The sequence below is a fragment of the Astatotilapia calliptera genome, chromosome 10 (genome assembly GCF_964374335.1).
Source record: "Astatotilapia calliptera chromosome 10, fAstCal68.1, whole genome shotgun sequence".
Lineage (NCBI taxonomy): Eukaryota > Metazoa > Chordata > Actinopteri > Cichliformes > Cichlidae > Astatotilapia > Astatotilapia calliptera.
Genome location: NC_137431.1, coordinates 1,617,004 through 1,642,154, shown reverse-complemented (window position 1 = coordinate 1,642,154; position 25,151 = coordinate 1,617,004). Strand labels below are relative to the sequence as shown.

General features: G+C 43.6%; 2 protein-coding genes across 8 annotated transcripts; one reads left to right on the top strand and one right to left on the bottom strand.

Annotated features, from left to right (window-relative positions):
- Positions 1 to 1,378: 1,378 nt before the first annotated feature.
- rps6kb1a (ribosomal protein S6 kinase b, polypeptide 1a) lies at positions 1,379 to 24,819 on the bottom strand. 4 transcript variants are annotated; one of them, XM_080306956.1, is made up of 15 exons: positions 24,602 to 24,819; positions 23,557 to 23,600; positions 22,723 to 22,843; positions 21,189 to 21,257; positions 20,534 to 20,681; positions 20,384 to 20,441; positions 19,171 to 19,271; positions 18,919 to 19,009; positions 18,738 to 18,828; positions 18,512 to 18,619; positions 18,346 to 18,408; positions 18,185 to 18,262; positions 17,991 to 18,098; positions 16,870 to 16,982; positions 1,379 to 1,722 (listed from the first exon to the last, which is right to left on the bottom strand). In XM_080306956.1, the coding sequence occupies exons 1-15, from the start codon at positions 24,671 to 24,673 to the stop codon at positions 1,449 to 1,451; spliced, it is 1,539 nt and encodes a 512-aa protein (XP_080163082.1). In that variant the 5' UTR covers positions 24,674 to 24,819; the 3' UTR covers positions 1,379 to 1,448. The 4 variants fall into 4 exon arrangements, with proteins under 4 accessions (XP_080163082.1, XP_026037552.1, XP_080163083.1 ...); XM_026181767.2 differs by lacking the exon at positions 1,379 to 1,722 and adding an exon at positions 13,525 to 14,450; XM_080306957.1 differs by lacking the exon at positions 1,379 to 1,722 and adding an exon at positions 13,525 to 14,372.
- rnft1 (ring finger protein, transmembrane 1) lies at positions 7,522 to 11,819 on the top strand. Of its 4 annotated transcripts, none has more exons than XM_026181776.2 (10): positions 7,522 to 7,691; positions 8,154 to 8,602; positions 8,684 to 8,760; positions 8,848 to 8,948; positions 9,077 to 9,230; positions 9,330 to 9,488; positions 9,591 to 9,656; positions 9,757 to 9,858; positions 10,918 to 11,060; positions 11,692 to 11,819. In XM_026181776.2, the coding sequence occupies exons 1-9, from the start codon at positions 7,666 to 7,668 to the stop codon at positions 11,050 to 11,052; spliced, it is 1,269 nt and encodes a 422-aa protein (XP_026037561.1). In that variant the 5' UTR covers positions 7,522 to 7,665; the 3' UTR covers positions 11,053 to 11,060; positions 11,692 to 11,819. The 4 variants fall into 4 exon arrangements, with proteins under 4 accessions (XP_026037561.1, XP_026037560.1, XP_080163085.1 ...); XM_080306959.1 differs by having other exon boundaries at positions 7,530 to 7,691; positions 8,084 to 8,602; XM_026181775.2 differs by having other exon boundaries at positions 7,527 to 7,691; positions 10,918 to 11,819.
- Positions 24,820 to 25,151: the final 332 nt, after the last annotated feature.

The following is a 25,151-nucleotide window of genomic DNA, read 5'->3' as shown; positions in this document are numbered from 1 at the left end:
CACCTCATGCTAACATGTGAATGAAGCTCCTTGAATCTTTGAATATTGTTTATTTATTTATTTTTCCATCACACCTTCCAGTGTTTATGCACACATCTTAACACTGCAAGATCAAAGTTCTGTTTTATGATATATTCATACATCTTTGTTTGAGTTACAGGGTGTGGCTTCTCCTCCTGTCTGGCAAAAGGTTGTGAGAGCTGAAGTACCACTAACAGCCTAATTGGATGATACCACATGCTTCATTGCCTGGGGGGTGTTTCAAGTTTGTTTAATTGTTTTGTATTAGTTGGTCATGTGACACACCCCCTGGTGCATCCTTCGGTTTAGCTAAACCAGTATTTAAGTTCCCCCCTGTGTCAGTTTGTCTTGTGTTTGTTTGAGGATTTGGTAATTGTTATCTTGAGTTTAGTTTATTGAGTTGACCTCTTTTATTGGTCTGCCTGTTTTTCTGTGTTTGTTAAATATCTTTTCATACTTTTGGGTCATTCAAACCCCTTTTTTGAATTAAACACCTGTGTCCTTTATGCCTTACTGCTTGGTCCCTGACACTTACAAAAGTTCCATCTATATCAATTGTTTTGCAGTTTTTGCACAGGTATACAGCATCATTTATTTGTATATTTAAACGTGATTTTATCTATTTTTTTTAAACAATGTTAAAGGTGGAAGACTGTTAATCGAGGTGTGTGCAAGATGTTGTGCCTAAATTACTATCTAAGCACTGGAAAGCAATTTTTTGGTGTTTGTATTCAGCATCACAGTTTATGAGTGTTGGATAGTTATTCTCCAAACTCAGAGCATGGGGATAAAACCGGATAAAAAAGGCGAGCCACTTTATGTAGGTTGATGATAACCTTTGAACAGGAACAAAGTCCAGAAGTGTAACAAATACAAATGGGGATCATAACAAACAATCTGACAATAACAAAGCGTGAGACAGGACAATTTATACACCGAGGGCTTAATGAGAACCATTGGTCATTGTGCCTAAACTCATTTACATACACATTTTTTCTTTGTGTCCTTCTGAGCCCCACACAGGTGAAGACGATCACCTGTGACCACAGAGAAGGAAGTAAAACCGACACTGGACATGAGAGAAAGCCACCTTTCAAAGTAACAGAGAAACAAGAATATCATCAGACAAACAGATGAGACACGAGGAATTAAAGTCATCATTAGAATATCAAATTAGAGATCCAAAGGTTCAAAAACTTGGCAAAATAAAACCCAGATTACACAAAGTGTAAATGCAGAGGATTTTGAAACGGGAGTGAAAAATGTGGACTTTTGTGTACATATACAGAATTTCATTGTACAGGGAAAGTGTTTCTGTATTGTCCATATGAAAATAAAACTTTGAAAGCTTGAAACTGGGCAGCACGGTGGCACGGTGGTTAGCACTGTTGCCGCACAGCAAGAAGGTCCTGAGTTCAATTCCACCATCAGGCCGGGGTCTTTCTGTGTGGAGTTTGCATGTTCTCCCCGTGTTTGCGTGGGTTCTCTCCGGGTACTCCAGCTTCCTCCCACCGTCCAAAGACATGCAGCTTGTGGGGATAGGTTAATTGGATAATCCAAATTGCCCATAGGTGTGAATGTGAGTGTGAATGGTTGTCTGTCCCTGTGTGTTGGCCCTGCGACAGACTGGCGACCTGTCCAGGGTGTACCCCGCCTTTCGCCCTATGACAGCTGGGATAGGCTCCAGCGCCCCCCGCGACCCTGAAAAGGAGAAGCGGAAGCGAATGGATGGATGGATGAAGTTTGAAACTTTGTGTCTGTTCTATTACACTTATTTAAGCCAAAAATAAAAAACACACACGATTATTAACAGTATCAAAATCTGTTTCAGCACATGTTCATGTTTATTATTTATTTATTTCCAAAGCCCTTATATGGCATATTTTGTCCTCTGCATTTAAGCCATTCACTCAGTGAAGCAGTGGGCAGCTACCAATCCAGCACCCAGGGAGCAGTGTGTGTGTAGAGACAGTACCTTGCTCAAGGGTACCTCAGGGTAGCGGCTCGGTGGATTCAAACCCCCAACCTTCCGATCACGGGGCGACCACTCTACAAACTGAGCTATACAGAAGCTATCCTGTATTATCATGCTGTAGGTCTTCATGCTGTTGGTGCAGCCGCAGCACGGCCCTGTAGAGCTCTGATGAACCAGCTTACAGAAAAGCTGTTAAAAATGCAGACATGCATTGGTTCATGCATGCGACTGTTGAGTTCACGTGCTTCCTTTCTAAATCCCCCTTTTTCATTAATGTACTTTCCAATATCTGAAAGACACTGTCTTTGCCTTATGTATCAGGATATGCTACATACAGATATCGTATAACTGCAAGTGAGCAGTTACATGTCAGATCCTTGTTTTTGTTGATGAGAACCTCTGGGCAGAACGAGACGAAGAGGCTGGCCTCCATTAAACTGATTTACATGCACACATTTTCCCCCTGTGTCTTTATGAGTTCTACACTGCACCTGGGTTCATCTTCATATGTTACAGGAACTACAAACAGGTGCAGACAGAAGGACAGGAGAATAGATCAAAGTGATTTTATTTTGACTATTAGATGAAGGTAGAGGTGGCAAAGGAAGCCTGATGTTGTGGCTGCACTGATGCGTGAGTTAAGATTTAAGAGCCAGTCCTGCAGGTTTTAGATGTGTCCTTGATCCAACACAGCTGATTTAAATGGCTAAATGACCTCAACATGTCCTGAAGTTCTCCAGAGGCCTGGTAATGAACTAATCATTTGATTCAGGTGTGTTGACCCAGGGTGAGATCTAAAACCTGCAGGACACCGGCCCTCGAGGCCTGGAGTTTGACACCCCTGGGTTAGGGTTTAAAGGGCTAATCAGCATTTATCCGAGCAGTGTACACTTCAGAATTCATCCTGCTGTTTCTATCAGCAATCCCATCATCACTCAACGCTAGTGACCTGGTCTTACTGGCAGCTGTAGAACTGGTTCTACAACGTTGCTGTTTGCTGACAGTCTAATCTCAGGCCTTGCTGTTCTTGACTGTGGATCACAAACCTTCTGTACTTCATGAAGGTGTCTTTTTTCCTACACGGTCTTTCGGGTGTTTTGATGTTCCTGAGATAGCCAGTGCATTCATTCTTTTTAAGGATGTACCAGATTGTTGGTTTTGTCATCTCTCTTACTTAGAGCCGCAGTGAACAGCTAGGTCCAACTCCAGACTCCAGATTTTTTTATCTTCTCATGAAACGGCTCGTCAGTCAGTAGTTCCATTACCTTTCAGCCCCTGAAAATGAAATACTGTATAAAAATGACAGTGGTTCTGAAACAGTTTCAGTGTTAAACTCACTGAATTAAAGTTTAATGCCTGCATTTTAGTCACATATTTACTGTTTAAAATCCACTGTAATGACATACAGAGACAAATTGTATCTAAACATATGGACCTAACTGAATGGGACATTCTTGGGGGAATAAAATACAATTCACAGTTTATGTTCAGTCTATTTATTGTTCGGTGTAATCTCTTTGTGTTGCACTCATCTCACATTTTTGCATTTGCTCCATAATCCTGGAAAATTGCTTTTCATTCTACTGCATATCTATAAAAATCTCTCTCTCACTCCCTGAGGGGTATGTGTGTTTTTCAAGTTTGGGGACACTACCAGATGCCTGGGAGTTTTCTGGGAGTGTTCTGCACATTATCTTAGCTGTTCCTTTTTTTTTTTTTTTTTTTTGTGTCCCGTTTGGATCTTTAGCATCAGAATTGTTGTCTTAAGGCCAAGAAAGATGCCAAGCGGATTTATTTTACCAAGTGGATCATCATGGCCTTGCCATATTGGTCCACTTGATTGACCTTTATTATAATTATGAATTTATTTTATTTTCAGTTGCTACAAACGGGACAAACATGACTGGGGGATAGGACAGGGAGAAAGAATGAAAGAAAGAGAGGGAGAGAAAGAAAACCAAAGGGGAGAAGAGACGGTGAGAAGGGGGGGAAGAAAGAAAAAAAAAACACCTGGGTCACCAACAACAAAGAGCAACATAATAAAAAAAACGGCACCATCACAATAAACTAGCTAGCAGTAGATATCAGTAGATACTAAATATTAAACGATATTGTGCAGCACGCAAGATAGACAGCGCATAATGTGCTTTGAGGCAGCAGCCAAGAAAGCTGTAGTCCGCGTCTGTGCATACCTGTGTGCACACCTGTGTGGATCAGCATGCTTGCATTCCAAAGGTTTCTCCATGTAACGATCTGCTAGGGAGTGTGGGGGGGCCACAGCCCCGTCCTCCAGGGTATGAAGCAGGTGTGGAGGAGATCAAAACTCCAGACATCCAGAGGCCCCCAGAACACAAGAGACCAAGGAAGACCAACAGAGGGGCAGCCGCGCCACTGTTCCAGTAAGGGCTGAGGAGAGTCCCAGATGAGGGCTCACTCAGCAGCCGCGGAGCAGAAGCCAGGGGGAGTTGCAATGACGCGCCCGTGAGCTCCGCCGGCAGCCAGCCGTGCCTGAGTGACCGAGCCCCAGGCCGAGAGGCCGAGGGCACCCCACCTCCGAAGTGGCCCGAGCGAGCCCCAGGCTCCAGGCCCCGATAAGCGGCCGCCAAGGAGTGAGCCGGTGTGTACCTGGACGCCCATCCCCGGACACAAAGAACCACCAACGCACCGATGTCTGAGGGAGTCCGCCACTGGCAGGGGAAGTGGTGGTGGGTGGAGATAGGCCTCCAAACCTTGGAGGGCCTGAGATGTCCCCAGAGAGGTGGCGTCTGATACCCAACCTGACATATAGACACAGACATACAGGCACACACAGATACAAACATCCATTCCCACCCTCATGCTCTCATATGCACTCACTCCACACTCAACCAACGTGGAGACAGACATAAAGAGACGCTGTACACACGATCACACTCCCCAAGCGTACTCTACAAACCGGGTCTAGGTACCCTTGCCCCTGGAGGGGGAACTGCACCCAGACCCAGGTGGTGTTTCCCTTTTCCCTGCGGTGGGGAGAGGCAGACCGCCCCGACTCCGCAGCAGCAGGGAGGCCCCACACCCCAGACCGCAGTCGGACGGCCAACTCCTCCTCCTAGCCCCCCCGCTCCAGCAGGCCGCAGAGAATGGGGGTGAGAGAAGACTCCAAACCTCCCTCCACCCGCTCATTGTAGTGTTGATGCATGTGTGTTCTAAGGTGCATTTAAAACCCAGGAGGGCATGGAGCTACCTACCAGAGAGCAGCAGGTAAGCGCATGGTCCCTCCTGCTAGCCCTCAATGTCTACGTGTATTTAAAATTGAGAGGTGGGCAACGACGCCAGGGGTGAGGTGTACACCCTGATGGTACTTTGGATTCCGTGTATCGTGCCCACCCCCAAGATCCTATATGTATGTGTAATGAGAGTGTGAGTAATGTGAATGTCTAAGTTGTGGGATAAAATTGAGGCAGAGGCAGCCAGAAGGGGACGGAGGGGGGGGGGGGGGGGGTAGCCTCCTCTGCACCCTGGTGACATACCCCTACTCCAAGGCCCTGCATGTGTGGGTGGTTGTGGTGGAGCGGGAAGAGGGAGGCAGCTGGAGATGGGGAGGGAAGTAAGGGAGGGGCAAGTGACCCCTCCCTGGGGCCAGCTCCCCCGCTGACCCCAGTAGGCACCCCCATACTCCGCGACCCGCCAGGGAAAGGGGGCCCAGGCCCATCCAGACCGGGGCCCAGTGCAGCAGCGCCCCCCCCGGCCCAACAGAGCCCGGGACAGTCCACCCAACCCCACCACAGAGAAAACTGCACCCACCCCACCATCCACTCATCTTCCAGACTACACAAGACAATAGACGCCCAGGCTGAGATCTTCCTCCACCTCTCCTGTATCTCCCCCTCCTGCAGAGAGTTCCTGAAGAGAGGAAAGCTCCTGCAAGGTGTGACAATCTCCCCCACCAGTTGAAGAGCCCCCCAGGTGGCTCGATGCACCGGCGGCACCCTGCGCCAGGAATGGGCCCCCATGCACCCACCCGCCCACAACCCCGGCAACACACAACCCCCCACCCCCACTAGGTGATGCAGCTGATCAAAGGAGCCCAGAGCAATTGATCTGATGTGGTGGCAGAGGCTGTATCAAGACTAATGTAATCTAATAGATAATTTCTATATTGGTTAGAATTAAGATTATTTTTATTTTTCCAGTTCATGAGGACTGTTTTCTTGGCTATGCATAGGGCAGTGAAAACCATATGGGCGATATTCTTTTCTGAAGTGACATTATCTAAGCTGCCCAACAAACACACTAAGGGGGAAGTTGGAATGTTACATTTCAGACACTTTGATAAGTCTTCACATATCTCACGCCAAAACTTCTGAACTGGTGGACAGAACCAAAGAGCGTGGATATAATTGTCCGGTGAATTGCCTTGACAGTGTGAGCAGTTGTTGGTAGACGTAAAGCCCATCTTGAACATCCGATGACCTGTATAGTGCACTCTATGTAGTATTTTGTATTGTATTAATTGCAGACTGGGATTTCTAATTAGATGAAAGGTTTTTAAGCAAATCTGAGACCAGAAGTTTTGGTCTAAGTTAACTGATAAATCCGCTTCCCATTTTGCAATAGGAAGGGATATTGATTCATCTAATTTAGAAAGTGTTCTGTATATTTTAGATAATAATTTGGGGGATTTAAGAGTAAGAAAATGTGCCGCACTTAGTGGTGTTTGTAATTCAACTTGACTGAGGTTAAATTTCTTTTTTACTATGGATTTAATTTGTTGATATTCTAAAAATCTTTTCTTGTTGATCCCATATTGTGTAACTAGTCTGTCAAATGGAATAAATTCTGTTCCCTCTAATATATGTTCTAAGTATTTAATTCCTTTACAACTCCATTCAGGGAAACTAATCATATTATTGTTTTGTAATATGTCAGGGTTATTCCAGATAGGTGTACGTTTGTATCTTTGTATCTTAGCTGTTCCTAGGATTGAATTCTTCCGGAGAGAGACCTCGGATGCTGTGCTTGGAATCTGCTGGATCCACTCTTCCACGTTGTGATCTGAAATCCAGATCATGAGCCAAGATGAAATGATAAACCTCTATATTGGTCGACTTTTTACTTGTGACTGTGATAAAAATCCGTGATCAGATCAGTGATGCAGCTGAGATCAGGAAAAGAGTACTGCAACCACTCAGGCTCTAACAACAAAATGCAAAGTGCTTTAAAGACATCCGATTATGAAGAGATACCAAGGCTACAGCAGCAGAATCAGCAGCAACACTGGAGCTGCAGTCTCAAAGACACATCAGGGGCTAAATCCTCTGGTTCAGCTGCAAACGTTTTATTCACCATCTCAATTTCTGTGAGCAACTAAAACCTGCTCTGGAAACTGAGCCGCCTACATAACGACACATGTGTGTTTTCTCTAAAGGGTTTATGCCTGTCATGTGACTGCAGTTCTGGGACATCCCAGTAGGTGGAGGTGTTGCGTCATTTTACCAAAACAAAAACAAAAAAAACCGCCTGAACTAGAAAAAAACGTCGTGACGTGTGCAGTCGTAAAACAACGTCATGTCTGTACAAGCAGCTTATGGCTTAGCCTAAAAGCTAACATCTTATTTTTGTTTTTTTTTGTTTTTGTTTCGTTTGGCGGGTCGGCTTTTGTTCTAGATGGAGACCCAGAGCCTACCATGAAACTCCGGGTCCAGAATGACAGGTGAGCTGAAGCTTAAACGGGGCCTAAGAAGAAACATGCTAGCTGCTAATGCTAACGGCTAGCTGTGTGTAGGAAACGCTCAGTTTACCTGTTAGCGGTCACTAAGCTGCTTTGGACCTTTTTTTATTACTATTACTTGAAAATGTCTGGGGGGGTTACCTAAAGGTAGTTACGTTGGTATAATGAAATGAGTTATATGGAAATAATGTCAGAGTAATTCACTTTTGTGAACTTTAGCCAACCTAAAAAAGCAGATCTCCAGTCGCATTCGTGCCCCAAAGTACCACAGTACTGTCAGAGAGGAGTCTCGGCTGTTTTAGCATAAACAGTGCTAAACCCTTCATTACTTCTTAACACTTTATTAACGTCTTTACGTCGGTTCTCTCTGTCAGTTGACACGTAAACATGGCCGTGATCGTAGCTGCAGCGGGACACACTCTGACCGAGGCTCTTGTGTCTTAGGACTGATTCCAGAAGAGTACTGAAACTGAGGGAGTCTCCTACTGTAATGCAGCCTAATTCAACTGAGCGGGGAGGTCACGCGGGAAATGGTTTATCCCTAACTCTGCAGCCAGAGCTTTTCACCAGGGCACCTGTCAGTGGTGCTGCTGCCTCCAGCCCTGAGAGCAGTGAGGTACGAGTACCCATGACCGGTGGTCCCGGAGAGTCCAGTGGAGGTGCGTCATCCAGGAGATGCAGGATCAACTCCCACAGCCACACGCATTCACACGCACATAATCGGGCGCCCCCTTCCAGTTCAGAGCCCGAGCTTGACCCGCCCGACCCTGATCTGGACTCTGGAGAACCCAGCGCCTCTCTTTCTGAGCTACGCTGTCTCTTCCGCTGGCTCCAAAAGAGTCTTCCTTTCCTGGTCATACTGTGCGCTAAGCTGGTGATCCAACATGCTCTGGGTAAGCAGGAGTGAAGAAAACAGTGTCACCACAGCTGTGAGCACAAGAACGCATGTCATCGTGTCTCTCTTCCTTTACCAGGTTTAGCAGTTGGGATCGGCCTCTTCACGACCTTTCTGTATGTGAATAAAAACATTCAAACTCAAGTCTTTCTTCAGGTGAGTCAGCAGCTGAAAAACTGTTGATTTGTGATGCGTTTATGAATATTAATTAAGTCCCTGATACGACACGTTGTCTGTGTGCAGGATCGTCACTCAAAGCTGCAGTGCATATGGCTGCTGCTCTTCCTGATCTCCTGCACCTTACTGCTTTACTACACCTTTCTCACAGAGACACTTTATCATTGGTAAGGCACGATCCATTGTGTCACCTCACTTATCACTAGAAATATAGTGTCCGACCTAAAAGTGGAGTGTGATCAGATTTGTTGAAGAGCATTATGCCGTTTAACCCGACTGTCACCCTTCCTCGTAGCCTCATCCTGCTCAGTCCAACCATTGAGCGGCTGGGTTTCTGGGAGACACTCTGGGCAGTCGGCGTCACCAACTTTGTAATAAAGTTCCTCTGCATGGGAATCAAGTGCCTTATTCTGCTGCTGCCCTCTTCACTGGTGTCCTATCGAACTCAGGTTTGATTTGTGGATTTATTCTCGACATTGTTGACTTAATGAAGAAAACCAAAGCCCTGTTGGCAGGGCTGGTTCAGTAGCTTAAGTTTATTTCTCCAGGGCCGGTGGCTCATGTTGACTGAGGAGCTGGGTCAAGTCCACCAGACTATAGCGCCTGTTCCACTGTGGTTCCGCTACCTAGTCACCTACCAGGAGACAGAAGGCACCCCTGGACTTACACTCGGGGTCCTGTTGGCTTTGCTCTACCTCATACTAAAGGTGTGATCCTACAGCTTATATATTTTTGTAGTATAAATGCTAAAAGGGTTCTGTTTCCTGTTGACAATTACATCGAAAACTGTTGTTTTCTCTCCCTTTTAGCTTTTAGGATTGTATGGTCAGTGGACGTCTTTAATGAAAACTGGGAGGCTGTTCCTACGAGTCGAGGTCAGTGTTAAACAGCTTTATCTTTAAATTGTGAATTAAAGGTAAATGCAGATTGTGCTGAAGTGTCCGTATTGAAGTGTGTTTCCATGTTATTTCTCAGTGCACAGGCACAGCAGCCACGAGGAGTCAGTGTAACGAGGCTGGAGATGTCTGCCCCATCTGTCAGGGAGAGTACAGGGAGCCACGTGCACTTCTCTGTCAGGTAAAACGACACGTGCACACTTCCAGGGCCTGCTGTACGCTGCCACAAAAGTGTTGAGTCCCCCCTCATTTCTTTATGATTTGCTCCAAAGGAGCCAGACTTTTCTTTGAACACTGGCTGCTTTTTACTCATCTTCAGTCCTGTTCTTGTACCTGATCATTTTCAGAGGAATGCTTTTTTTAAATTTCTTTTGTTTATTAAGCAATTTAAGGCTGAACTCTAAGTCATTCAAGCATAAGAAGGCACCCAACTCAAGGCCCAGTGAATCAGTGTTAAGTCTTCACATGACAGACACCCCGACAGTGAACCAGCTGAAATGGTTTCTGTTGGGACTTTGTTGCTGCCAGCCTGTCTCAAAACATTTGTTCCCATTTCTTTAGCTGAATCTATAAAAAGTTTACTTGTTCATAGAAAATCAAGTAATGAGGGGTGGCTCAGGACTTGAGTACAGTCCTGTATTTGCTGCCTCAGTGTTCGATGCTTCTGTAAAACACTTTTAAATGGTGAGGTCAGAGTGTGTACAAATGTTCCCTGTCAGATTTTATATCAGGCACACAGCTCTGTGACATAGACTGTATATAAACCAGGGGTGGGGAACTCTGTGTCCTGCAGGGTTTAGATCTCACCCTGGGTCAACACACCTGAATCACATGATTAGTTCATTACCAGGCCTCTGGAGAACTTCAGGACATGTTGAGGAGGTCGTTTAGCCATTTAAATCAGCTGTGCTGGATCAAGGACACGTCTAAAACCTGCAGGACACCGGCCCTCGAGGCCTGGAGTTGCCCACCCCTGCGTTAGAGGAATGCAAATTTAGGGTACCTTTATATCGGCTTTATTTACTTTACAAAAGCTACAACCGCCTATTTATGGAGTCTTGAGCATAGAAGTGCGCCCCACCTGCTGTTGAAAAATGTCTGCAAGGGGCGGCCAATCAGGACAAAGCTGGTGTAAAGAGTGACGAAGGAGCTAAAACAAACTTGAAGAAGTTCAGTAGCCCTTTTCAGGCACTTTTGAGTGTAAAATGTGTTGATGTGCTTTCACTTCTCCGCTGTGCAGCACATATTCTGTGACGAATGCATCGCTATGTGGTTCAACCGGGAGAAGAGCTGCCCCCTCTGCCGCACAGTCATCACAGAGAAGGTCTACAAGTGGAGAGATGGAGCCACGTCTCCACACCTGCAGATTTATTAATGGTTCAGGTGTGGGATATTGGTATTATTTTGTATGTAATATGTGACTTTTCATGGCTGTCAAGCCCACTGACAGATAACGTCGTACACACTGTTTCATTAGTCAGTTAAAGGCTGGGCTCCTTGCTGGCCGGGGCCAGTGAAGGTACACAACCATAGGCACGTTTCTGGCTTCTCTTGTTAAATCTCCAGCAAAGAATTTCTTCTTCTCACAGAAATTATTTTCTCACCCTCGAGTATTTTTTTGATTTAAGTAGTTTTGCTTTGTGTTGCTTTTCCTCACCTTTAGTCTTTGAAACTTTCCTCGAGAATGAAAATTTCATTACTTCCACGTTTTTTTTTTAATGTTTTGTGAATATAGGAGCATAAGAGAATTACACACAGCACCTGATCCCCCGTCTTGTCTAGTGTTACCTAATTTCTGATCGCAACTATTCCGATTCATCCAAACGAATGCGCCAAATAAAAGCATCTGCTTCAGTTGTATCGTTCAGTTTGAAATCAGGCTGCAGAACTGACCTTCTGGAACAACTCATAGGTATAATTGCTCATTAATGTGCACACAGTAAACTTCTTGCTTTCAGCTTTTTTGGGGGACTGCAGATTGTGATACTGATTTACACAAATTATTTTTTTACAGGGCTGACGTTGCCCCGTTTTTGTAAAAACCAAAGACTGGGAGAAACATCTATTTTATGTACAAAAATCATTTCACTGTTATTTTTATCCGCTCTGACCCATGAACTCTGATTAAAGATCTACATTTAAGTTAAGAGTTCTTGGCTTGATTTGTGGAGCAAACTGGGACCAGTTCCCTGGTGAACAGCTTCCAGTTTATGGGAAAAAACTTGGACGTTATCACTGAGATACGCTGAAATGTTCTGTTGCACCAGCAGGACTCAGACAGGCTCTGTTCATTTATGTTTTATTTCAACTTCATTATGTACATGATACAGTTCAGGTGAAGGATCGACACAACACATGTCACCAGTGACTAAAATATCCTTTTCAACTCGAGACATGTTATCAAGTAAGCTTGATAAAGTATGGTTCAAACATCTGTGTGTAAAATGCTCCTTAAACATACCTGAACAGAAGCAAAATGCACCACTTTTACATCACCGTGTCTCAGACACGACAGTCACACCAAACCTCCCACTCAGACCACGATCAAAGATGTACACATCCTAGAAAGGCATGACGTCAGCGGTGGTAATCAATCCCAGCCTTACACGCGCACACGCACTCACACAACTACAATATACAGCAAACTGTACATACATGATGTACTCTGTCAGCAAAGGCACAGTGCCATTCCCATTGGTTTTTGCATCATAACATCATCTATCTTTCCACTGCAAAAGAAAAACTACACTTCAAGTTTTTGGCAAGGAAAGTCTAAAATGAAGAAAAAAAAGGTTTCAAAGTGAAACTATGCCTCGAAATAAATACTGTAAGACGTCGGGCCTTTGAAACATTAAAAAAAGCTGCATCTGAGGTTCTTGTAAGACTTTCTATGGAAATAAAATTACACTGTACACGATTATAATTGCAACAGAAGTCAAATCAACTTTTTACACATTCTGCTGCCCTATGTGAATAATACTACATAATAAATACATAGTTTGCATAGTGTAGACAACGAAGTGGAACCACAATGGCACTTGAAATAAATATAAACAAAGTAAGCGAGTGGAGTGACGGCTGTTAAACACAGCTGCTTTACAGGAATGATCCAAATACATCGGCTCAGTCAGTAAAACCTAAAACATGAACCAAAAGAAGTTCCTACACAGTTCATTTGTAGAAAAAGGCGCAAACTTCCTGTGTTTTCATTTTTATGATTACCAGAAAAATCCCCAAAGCTTCAGCTCGTTTTGGCCAAACGTTACAGTCAGCATTTGTGGATTGCAGGGAACAATTTCAAAAACAACAACAGAAGTCACTCGTTTAGCTTTCATTAGCATTATGGGAATCTGAATCCGACCTTTGGTCATTTTTAGGATGACAGGGTTCAATGGCTTGACTCCAAAGGCTCATCTAGCAGCTTTACGTCGCACAAACATCCCAAACATCGCACTCTTAATAGATGGTCTATTCACACAGGTGTGTGTTAATACGCCCTTACGCTTAAAGCCATGTTACAATGCACAAAAAGCACACTCACAGTACCTTAGACATGAATGCAGCCCATGTCAGTAAAAAAGGCAGTGATACCAATCTGGCTCAGAGTATTTTGGGTCAACATGCTTGTTGGTTTCCAACCATGCCAGTGGCAATGAGACTGCATGAGTTAAAAAATAAGAGCAGGAGATTTAAGTGACACACAAAGGCTTTTGGAGTCTGTTTACATTCAACACAAAGAAAACGATCAGTGTTTCTGGATCGGCGTCCCGCAGGAAGCCTTCCAGTCACACAAAGCAGTGCCAGCATTTGGTATCGACTGTGGTGGAAGTGATGCACTTGGCTGAAATTTCACTTGTCTTTTTATAGCTGCTTTCCTTCAGGCGCGCTCTTCACCTGCTCTCAGCTCTAGTGACGAAGGCGATCTGACTCTGTCCTTTAAATATAAAGGACCTAACCCTGTGAAACTATGATCCAATAAATCCACTGACTGACAGCGCGATCCGAAATTTCACAGAGTGACTGTTCAGATAAAATGTCACGATGAGGAAGAAACAAACGCTCCTTATTAGAGATCCTTTTCTCACTGTGATGGAGTAGACTCGCCGTAAACACTACAAGTAACGTTACCCTAGACTCGAAGATAAAAGAGCACCAGTAAATCCTACAGTAATGCCAGTTGAGTACATCTCAATCACCTGAGCCCACTCGTCAGCTGGCGTTTTTCAGCACACGTTCGAACAGAGTTTGTCAAAGAGCACCTCTCACACCGCTCTGCTAATTTATAAACTGCTGATTAGCTGTGGCGAGTTACAAAAAAAAAAAAAGGCCCAGGCTAAGTCAGGAGGTTTCAGGCGGTTAAGGAGGGGAAGGCGCTGCTGGAAGAGCTGGTGATCGGCGTTGACAGCGTCAGTCAAAGTAAAAAAGAAATCCTACAAGTCTCTTTGAAAGGACAAAAGGAAAAGGAAGGGACACTCAAAGAGGGCCGGCGTTCATAGGCGAGCCGAGCGTCATAGGTTCATTCGTAGGTGTTCGGGCCGCTTGGAGTTCATGGGGTACGCCTGCTTCTTGTAGGGCCCTACACTGATGCCTGAAGGGTGCCTGATGGGAAGCGGCGCAGAAGCCTCGGTGAAGCCGCTGCCGCTCGTGTCCATTTGCTCCACTGCTGAAACCTCCATGGGCTGGTCCATCGAGCTGCTGGGTGAAAGCAGAGATGGGCTGCCAGTCATCAAAGGTCCCCGGTGCCAGTTGCCCCCCCCTGCAAACTTCACCGGACTGAGGAAGAAGATATGACATACTTTGATTAGGCTCAAAGGCTGTTATGTGCACCACACGGCTACAGTCGTGAAAAAGTACACCAAAGCACACCATCACACACCAGGACTTACGAAGAAAACTTGTTTATTTAAATACAACCTGAGAATAAACAACACAACAACAACGTTGCTTCGGTTCAGTAAGACTTCCAGCTCTCTTCAGTCAGAGGTCTGGACTTTGACCGGGTCATTAAACCACATTTAGTGTTTTCTTTTTGAGACACTTGGATGTAGGTTCCCTGATGTGTCCTATGAAAGGATCCATTTAGGCCAAGCTTTAGCTGTCAGATAGAAAGCTGCATATTTGGCTCAAGGATACTTTGGTACACAGGAGTTCCACATTTGCTGCAAAACGAGCCCAGATCATTATCCCTCTACCACCACGCTCGGCCGGTGGTTTATGGCGTTATTGCCAGACATCTTCATTTTGGAACATTGTTCCAGAGGTTTTGTGGCGTGTACAGATACGACTTTGCAATCTAAGCCGTGCTGCCGTGTTCTTCTTTAGAGAAAAGAGCCTTGTCCTTGCAACCTTTGCCTTTTTCTAATTGTACTATTATGAACTTTCCCTGTCGAGTCTGAGATGTGGCTCTTAGGGAGTGCACGGACTGACGTGGCTTTCCTGGGTACAATGACAGTTGTGCTGAACATTTCCTGCTTGGGAATAATCGTTCCCACAGTAGAACGATTCACTTGAAATTATTTGGAAATGGTCTTGTGATCCACTGATTCTGCATTCTGGCTTCAAATTATTTTGTGTTGTTGTTCATCTGAGGTTGTTTTTTTATTTAACACCTGGAGGCGTCTTAAAAATGCATCCACCTTTGTGCTTAACGACAATAAATGTCCATTCCCCAAAAAGTGCTATAAAAACTTTATATATTCATATTTTTTTTCACTTTAAATTGGTCAGTCTTTTAAAACTATTTCTCCCTGAAATATTTATATAAAGTTTTAATTATATTTTCGTTGTTTTAACCCTTTAAATACCAGTTTCATTACATGAGCACCCTGTTTTTTTAGCCCCAAAAAACAAAAAAACTAAATATTTTCAAAAAAACCATTTGAAGTAATATTTGATTGTTATTATAATTAGGCCTTCAGATGGACAAAAGATTGGCACCAAAATGAATTTTGACCTGCCATTATTTTTTTTGCAGGAGCACATTAAAAAATCCATGAAAAATGCAAATTCCCCAAAAGTGCAATAAAAATATTAAATATTAAATTTTTTTTTTCACTTTAAATTGGTCAGTCTTTTAAAACTACTTCTCCCTGAAATATTCATATAAAGTTTTAATTATATTTTCGTTGTTTTAACCCTTTAAATCCCAGTTGTATTACAAAAAAACTAAAAAAAAACCTAAAAAACTAAATATTTTCCAAAAAAAACATTTGAAGTAATATTTGATAGTTAATATAATTAGGCCTTTAGATGGTCCAAAGATCGGCACCAAAATTAATTTCGATCTACTTTAAAAAAAAATTTCCGGAACCGAAAATAGTCTCCAGGCGGTCAATGCTGGTCCTCTAGGCCGAAATTAGTGCCTCTTCCCGGGGTAAGTTGCGACGAAGAACCGGGGCATGTTGCGTGGGACTCCTTTCTCCAGCAGACACATTCATACCACGTGACAACAAATACGTCATTTCCTGTTGATTGAAAAAAAAAATCCACCCTCTCACGTCGGTGAGAGGGTGGATTGGTCTCGCCCGATCAGCGGGCATAGCCGGTGATGCAAGCCGGAAATCAGACTTCCTTTCCCGCAGTTCAGTTCTGCAGCCCGCTGTTTTCGAGCAGAGGTCAAATGTGAAGCAAGGGCGCCACTCGGTGGACAAATAAAAAAATTACAACTCTAAGGTCTCTAGTTAAAAACGAAACCTAAGGTGGAAACCTGACGATCCCTTAAACCTTAATTTTTCTGGCGTGAAAAATAGCGTTTATAATGGGTTTCAATGGGACAATTTTTGTCCAAAGGCATAAAGGTGGATGCATCGCTGTAGCTTAGCCATTTTAGGCTAATTTAATGAATTTACACCACAATTTAAAAAAAAAAGTTAAAAAAAGATTCTTTGACAAATTTGGCTTTAATCCACTCAACACAGTGAAAATGGTTTAAAACTAAAAATTCAAAAGACAATAAATGTCCTTAAGACCCTCCAGGGGATTACCCCCAAAACACCCCTCACCTTCCCTATCCATGTTTTTATTCAATTCATTTAAGCTTTAATGACTTTATATGCCTTACTGTTAGCCAAGAAAATTTAAGCTATTCACAAGGTCAGCGAGTGAGTCATCAGGATGAAGACTTGTTTTGGGAAATTTTTTAAATGACCAGTGAAATCGGACAGATCTGCAGAGAAAAACAACATGCCGTTACCTCACAGGTGTTCTCGGGCTTCCCGGGAACTTTCGCGGCGAGCGGACCTTTGGCTCAAAGGAGAACTTCTCTTTGACGTTTTCAAGCACAGATGGGGCTACATATGTGAAACCCTGGGGAAGGGGTGGAGGACAAAAACAGAAAGATCTCAGCCCACTTCAAAGACCATCTTTCCAAAAACAACCCACAGCTGATGATGAGCAATGAAATGCTGAGTAAACCATATCATGCAATGCGGTGGAAAAGTGAGTGAAGCTTCCAGGAAAACCAACAGGATTAAACCAGATGGGACGCATTAACTGGTTCTCGTAAGACCCACTTGTCGAAAAGGGAACAAAAACAAAACACGAAAAAAACCCAGTATGTCCAGAACTAGCTGCTGTTTGCATGTTTTCAGACAACACAAACAGTCAGTGCACCGTTTTCTATTAAAAACTCTGCGTAAGTTTAGCAACATCAGCTTTGCACCAGATATTTAGCGTTTTCCTACCTCACATCATCTGACCACAAACGATGACCGAACGAAACTCTACAAAACACTGACACGCAGGTTATGAGTCGTCTTTCATAGATCTTACCCTGCAACATTATTATACGCTCACCCACCACTCTGTCAGATATACCTGTCCCAACTGCTAATTAGTGCACATAACTAATCAGCCAATGGCAGAGCAGCAACTCGCTCATTCACGCTAAACTCATACACATGGTCAAGATGACGTGTGAGGTTCAGAATGGGGCAGAAAGGTGATTTAAGCGACTCTGAATGTGGTTGCCGGTGCCAGATGGGCTGGTCCGAGTATATCTGAGAAACTGCTGATCTGCTGGGATTTTCCCACACCATCATCTCCAGAGTTTACAGAGAGTGGTCCAAAACAGAAAATAATCCAGTAAGCAGCCATTCTCTGCTAATGCCGGAGAAGGCTGGCCAGACTCGACCCAACAGAGCACTTTGGGACGTGTCGAAACGAGAGTCGCATCACGGACGCAGCAGCTGTGTGATGCTATCCTGTCAATGTGGGCCGGCACCTTGTTGAGTTACCAGTCAGTTCAGAAGGTTCACTAACACTTGCAAGGTGTAACTAATGAAGTGGCCGGTGAGTGAGGCACCAGTTACACACCAGGAAGACTTGATTGGCACTTTCACTGAGCATGGAGTCATCGGGGCTGTCCACTGGAGTCTGACTGGTGAACTTGGAATCAAACTGGCTGACATCATCAGCTGATTGCTGTAAAAATACAATAGTAATCAGGTTAGTTAATGACCTTCATGGCCACATTACACAGGACATCTCTGTGTGGAAGACAAACTCACCAGAAATGGTTTAAATGGAGGCTCTACTTTGCGAGCAAGGAGTTCGTCCCAATTTATAAGGCGGAAGAACGTATGGGCCTAGGAAACATGACAGCCGTTTTGTGTCTGCGTGGTTTTTTAAAAACATATTTTTCAAGCTCCATCTGAAAAGCGATGCCTACCTGGACTTCAGCTGCATCTCCTGGACCGCCCCCGAGTCGCAACGAGGCATTTCTCTTCAGCAACTAGAAAAAACATAAATATTCGTATTTTTGACAGCAGATCAGTGCTTTTTAACGAGACAGGCGTGTGAAGCGCGTGGGGAGGAGCAAGGCTTTAACAGCTCACCTTTTTCAGAAGGTCCCTGGCTTCTTGCGTGAGGTAAGGTGGAAGGCTGAGTTTACATTTTAAGATTTTGTCTATGGTCTTCTTTCGGTTTTCACCGGTGAACGGAGGCTGAGGGACAGCAGCAGATTGGAAACATTAGCTGAGCAGCACGATAAGGACGCTGTGAGTAACGGTTCCGGTTACTTGTATTAGTTAGTTATTAAGATGTTGACTGGTTTGTACTTACTGCTCCTGTCAGCATGTCGTACATGAGCGCTCCCAGACTCCACCAGTCCACAGCACGATTATGTCCACTCCTCATCAGGATCTCTGGAGCCCTGAAGAAGAAGAGGCAGAGGAGAAGGCGTGTCAAACCAGAGGCATGAATGTGCTGATGTGTATGCAAATCATCAGACTGTTTGCCATACATGTACTCGATAGTGCCGCAGAAGGTGTGGGTGACTGTTCCATCATGGATGGACTCTTTGCATAGGCCGAAATCCGTCAGCTTCACGTGTCCTAGAAGGTGGATGCGTACAGAGGACACGTTAGAAGGTTCAAGGTTGTGTTTTAATAGTTGAATGCAAAACAAGCAGAAGATATTTGCAAGAAAATCTCAGTTGGTGAAGGACATGTATCTAGGTCGGACGTTTAGTAAGCAGCTCCTAGTGTTTCAGTACCGTTGTTATTGAGCATGATGTTCTCAGGTTTTAAGTCCCTGTAGATGATGCCTTTTTGGTGCAGGTGACCCAGCGCCATTGAGATCTCGGCCAGGTAGAAACTGTCAACAGAAAAACACAACGCAGGTCCCATATTTAGTCGAATGCATTGACATTTCTATCCATTTTTCCTCATTACTCTTCTATGTTTACGCACATTTCTTGCCCACGTTATGATGTAATGTTTACACTCCTGTGCCTTTCTGCACTCAGTGTCTCTCATTATTCTAGGAACACTACTAACCCTTATTTGTTCAGCACTTTGGTTCATGGAGTCTCCATCTACAGACTGTGTTTATAAGACAAAAGGACTCATACTGCAAGCATTCAGTCCCTGCTCCAGCTGAACAGTCCTACTGTTCCAGCTCAGTGTCTGAGAGACAGAGTCACCTACGTGCCTCCCTTCACGTAAGTCAGTTCCTCAAACTTTAAACTCCCCCGTGTGCCAATTTCCTCGATGTGATTGTTTTTCCTCGTGATGCTTTTTGGGGCTCCAGTTTAAATATGTCCGTCTGCTCCAATCAGAACACAAGCAGCTACTGTTTGTCTCTTTGTTGTATTCCTAGAAATATTTTGGAGAACCTGTTTTTGACTGAATGTGAATCAAAGTCACATCACTGGGTGTTAAGATGCCTCTTCTGTGGGTTAACATCCTAAATGCATGGTGCTGATCATGTAATATGCAAACATGCAAGTTAATGTAAAGATGCAACTACTGTATAAAGCAGCAAATCAATCTGTTCAGCAAGCTGGTAGGAAGGACTAATGTGAAACATCACAGTCACAGGAGTTAGTGTGTGCAACAAACAAAACACACAACTTCACACGTCTGGTCAAAAACAACAAATTGTATGAATGTAGATAACGTTCCTCTCAGTGGTGTCACTCAGACGGTCATCTCTGTTTTTGGTGAAAGTGGATATTAATAAGTGCCAACTTCCACCTACTCATGTTTGCGTACGGTGTGTGCACAACATGTCAGATGTATTTGTTTGTCACACGTGGTACGTAAGGATTCTTAGGGATGATATTTACATTTGTCCCTGTTTTCATTGGACACTGGCTTTGTTCGTGATAATGAAAGCTTGCAGCTGCGCTTACTGTGAGCGCAGTAAACTGAACTCAACCAAAAAAAGAAGACGATCGAGGTTTTACCAGCAACAGACCAACTCACCATGCTGTGTCCTCCATGAAGATTCCCTCTCTTTCCAGCTGCATGAACAGCTCCCCGCCTAGTTACCACATACGAAAACTCATCGTTCAAATGTATTCACACTGGGAATGAGGAGCTGCACTGATAGAATGACTGGGAATTCCTTCTCACCGCTCAGATACTCAAGGATGAGGTACAACTTTCCCCCCGTCTGGAAGGCATAGATCAGGTCAACAATGAACGGATGTTTAACCTCCTCCAATATGTTCCTCTCGGCTTTGGTGTGGGCGGTGTCCTTTGCGTTACGCACAATCATGGCCTGGACAGAAAAGCACAGTGCAGGGGTGTGAAACTATTTGGGCAATAAATCTTACCCCATTAGCTGGCACGAAACCTTTAAAACATCAGCTGCAGAGGCAGAGCGGGAACCGGGACGCCAAGATGGTAGCTACAGCTAAGTCTCATTAAGCTAATAAACAGTCATTAAGCGAAACCTCAGGCTTTGGGGAATATGAGCTGGTTTTTCAAGGAGAGCCAGACATGAGCTCTGTGTCGACAGCAGAGAGGAGGCAAGCTGAACAGAAGCAGCAGCTCTGAGGTGTCATGAGAAAAACGCCTGGTGCCATTATTTTAGGTCGGTTTGTCCTTCTGGCTTCGTAGCTCAGCGTAAGAGGATATCATATTCAGATCACCTGCTCCGGCTCGTAGCTATTGATACGGAGAACTCGGACATCAACTCTGCAACACCAGACTGATTGTGTATTCAGACACGGGCCAGTTTCTACGAATGAACCCGACTCGAGTACATGCAAGCAGATTTACTCACCTTCTTTAAAACCTTCATAGCAAATATCTTCCCAGAGGTGGCACCCGATACCTTCCGAACCTGGAACACCTGCAAAAATAATTTACATTTGTATAAAGACATTTAAGGAGGAGTGCTACAAGGTTCATCAAATTTTATCTAAGACTAAAGCGCACAAAGAAAGAAATGCATTTCCTGAAAGACAAGCAGCAGTGATACAACACAGATTTTTTTAATGTAACATCAAATATGTGCAGCACTCCCTCGCACTCTGGCATGGAGCTAAGGTCATAACGCCCATAATGAAACGCTGCTCTCACTCTGCGCAGTGAGAGCAGGTGAACGTAATGCCAATGCTTGCCTCTGGGTCTTACTGACTGTATCTATATGTTAGTTTGAATATCTTGAACTTCGGCTGACAGCTTCCAGAGAGATATAAGATGATTTTATAGCTAACATTATTGCTTAAGCATGTGACTTTTGTAGCTTATTTAAGACTTTTTAATACCACCTTTTCAAAAACTACGATGAATGTACCGTCACCTATCCTTTGGCTGTGGGGTCCAGATATTTTGAATTGGAAAAATTATACATTCGAGACACAAATTCAATCGCTCAGGTATGAATTTGAAAATCATTGTCTTTACTCTTAAAAAATAAGACTAAAATCATCTGTTCTTACTTCGTATAAGGAAAGGCTTGAGTTCTGACCCTCAGTTAAAAATACAGAGAAACTTTTGCCAAATTATGCAACATGACGACGATATCAAAACAGCTGCCAATGTGCTACATTTTTCTTCTTCTTTTTTCTTAATACGATTGTGTTATCTCATAATTCTAAGTAAGTCCCAAGTTACGGAAAATGACTTTGTTGTCATCTCCGTCAAAACCACTTCAGACAGAGCAAGTCATGCATCTGCTTGCTAAGTGAAAAATGTTTCCAAAATAACTAATGTGCTCTGTCATTGTCAAGTTTAGCAACGAAACATCAGGGAAGTTCCAGAGCTCTACATCCACAAAAATAAGGCAGAACCTACAATGTGCACTCATCTTTAAAATCTCCATTTGTCCTAAGATTTGATACAAGCAGCTGCAGACGGATTACTTTGATGCTTTATGTCTATGCAAAGAAAGGCTTCTACTTCTTTGCTTCAAGAGCTTACGGTAAAGGTGAAACAGGATTTCTTTCTTCCTACCACAGGAAAAATATTGCTAGATATTTGTGGGAATTGGAGGGCTGTTGATAAACAACAATGACACTGTAAACTATTGCCAAATTTCCCATTCCACCCACTGGAATTTCAAGACATCTGCAATGCCTCCCACACATACTGACACCAGGTCCCAGGCTAAGAAATATAAGTTGCATTTTACACGATTTTAAAAACAAAGGGGTTTTTTTGTTTTTAAATTAACGCTGCATCAAATGCATATGAATATGAAGATGTAAGTTAAGCCTTTTCAAACCCTAACTTTCAAGTCAAGAGGGGTCAATAAAAGGAGGAGGGAAAACGTGTCAGAGAGAAATGTCGATTTGAGAGTCTTGAGTCCTCACCTTCCCATAGCCACCTTTTCCCAAAACTTTCAGCAGCTCAAAGCATTCGGGCCTGATCTGCTCTGTTCCTTTGTTCACGCTGTTCTCTGAAATTTCAAACTTCTCACAGTCATCCATGTTACTGGCAAAACAAAGCAAAAAAATAAATAAAGAAGATAAGAAAGTAAAGATGAAACACAGGTTCAGAATATTTTGCACAACACTGTTAGCATTTTAGGATGAGTGCCACAAACACTTGAGCACCGTGACAACATTGGGTAATGGCTGGACTTTTTCTGATGCTAGTTTTATTTTATTTATTTATTTTTATGTATTTTGTTTGGGGTGGGGGGACTGGCTGAGTGAGATCAGTGCCCACTGCTAAAGCACTTCCACACAAAGATCCCTCAGATATTTCCAAGTGAGAACAAAGAAGCCAAACAGGATTATCACAGATTACAATGATTGTTTTACCTGCTAAATGGTGCTTCACACAGCACCACAGGTCTCCACCTGGATGCATGAACGGCTCTCAAAGCTACCAGGTTTCAGTTCACTTTAATGGGCAACCCAGCATTAGAAAACAAAACAACCCTGCTACAGAGGGTTGTTATGGTCTGGCACTACATAACGTATGTTAGTTTTCCATTAAGTTTAGTTGCAAATTTCTTATGGCTCAGAAGTACAATCAAGTTCGCTTAAAATTGGTTAGTTCTTTTACCAATTTAAAAACAGCTATGACGGGATTTAGGTTTTTCCCAGATCCTGAAATGTTGACTCCCACGCATCCAATTAAGAAAAATGGTTTGTTCCCTTTTTCGAAACACAGTGAATCACAACATCGCTTATACTCACAAATCAAAGCTACTGCACTGCTCCATGTACTCACTGAGCTGCCCCTGGAAACAAAAGGGGACACCGGGACACAACATTTAGGCACACAGGAATGCGAGGGAGAACTGTTCTTTACTAGGGAGTCTGAATCAATCGGAGGTACATTACAGACCTTTTCATTTTCTAGCGATATATTTTTATTAGCCTAGTTCACTCAAAGTTAGGACAGCCTCACGGCTAACCAATATAGTTAAGCAGGGACGTGCTGTATGTCTAACACTATCAGTTTTAAACGAAACTGATAACCAGGAACGCAGCGACGACAGCAGACTCGTAGCCTCGCGTTAACGTTACGCCGCGGTGGGAAGGCTAGCAAAAGTGTGATCCTCTTACCTGCAGTGATGCTAGCACCGGTAGCATTTCAGCCTGTTGTTGGTCGGCTGGAGTATAATTTATTTGTATTATTATTATTTTCTAAAAAACGGTCAGAAAGGGATACACTACTGATTAAATTAAAGTAGCTAACAAACCGCAGATATAGCATTCATGTGCAGCTAATGTAGCTAGTTACACGGCAATAAGAGCATCCCTCCGAAAATACCGATTAATAGCGTTGCCGCTCATAGCTCCATAATCGGACAACCCCTTACGCCCTAGCTACTACACCGTCAATTGCTATTGTTTAGCTTTCGTTATGCTTTATTTCTAACCTGACATTTTACCTTATTTTTGATTTCTTTACCCTCTGGCGTTGATATCTTCTCTGCTTGTACACTTTCAACTGAAGAATAACCTTACTTGTACTTGAGGGCTGGCCACCTTAACTTAAGCCACCCATCGTCCAAAACTTTAAGTAAAATCCAGAAAATGTAACTGTAATGTTTAATTTCATTGTAGCTAACGTTGTATGTGAAAGCACATTAATACGCGGGAAAAGAGTGAAAGATGACGTGTCCGATAATGGATACATGGGCACCGGTGTTAGCAACTTAGGCCTCGGAGCTGCTTAGTTCTAGCTAACTGGCTAACAGCAGGGACATTAGCCTTAGCGTTAGCATCAACTCACCCCATCCTCAAATTCTTCGTCAGAGACATTCTCATCCGGTTGATCCAAATCGATGTCAAAAACCGCGGCCATGGCCGCGACACCTTACTTGGCGTTAAATGACAAAACACAGGCCCGATCCGTCACCTCATGTGAGAGCCATCACCGTTACAACCGGCTACAGCAGAAAGCATGGGCTCACCAACCAAAACAACACAGGAATCGAACAGCAGCAACAAAAAGAGCCTCTAGCGTCGGCCGGCGGCACTACTCTGCTCAGGCTGGACGAAAACATCAGGAAAGAGTTCCAGTAACGGCAGATCAGGAAAATAAATCCAGTAACTGAAAGAGGGAAAGTGGTCAGATGTGCCAACATAAACAAACAAACACACACTAATAAGAAAAATAAATAAATGAACGAATAAATATAGGTGGATGATTTATTTCCCAGTCTGTGCAAATTACATTTGAATTGTATTTAAAGATTTGCATAAAAACGTATTTATAGTACATGTTTATGAGAGAATGTATTTCATTTCCTGTGTTTTTTCCAAAAATATAGATGATAGTT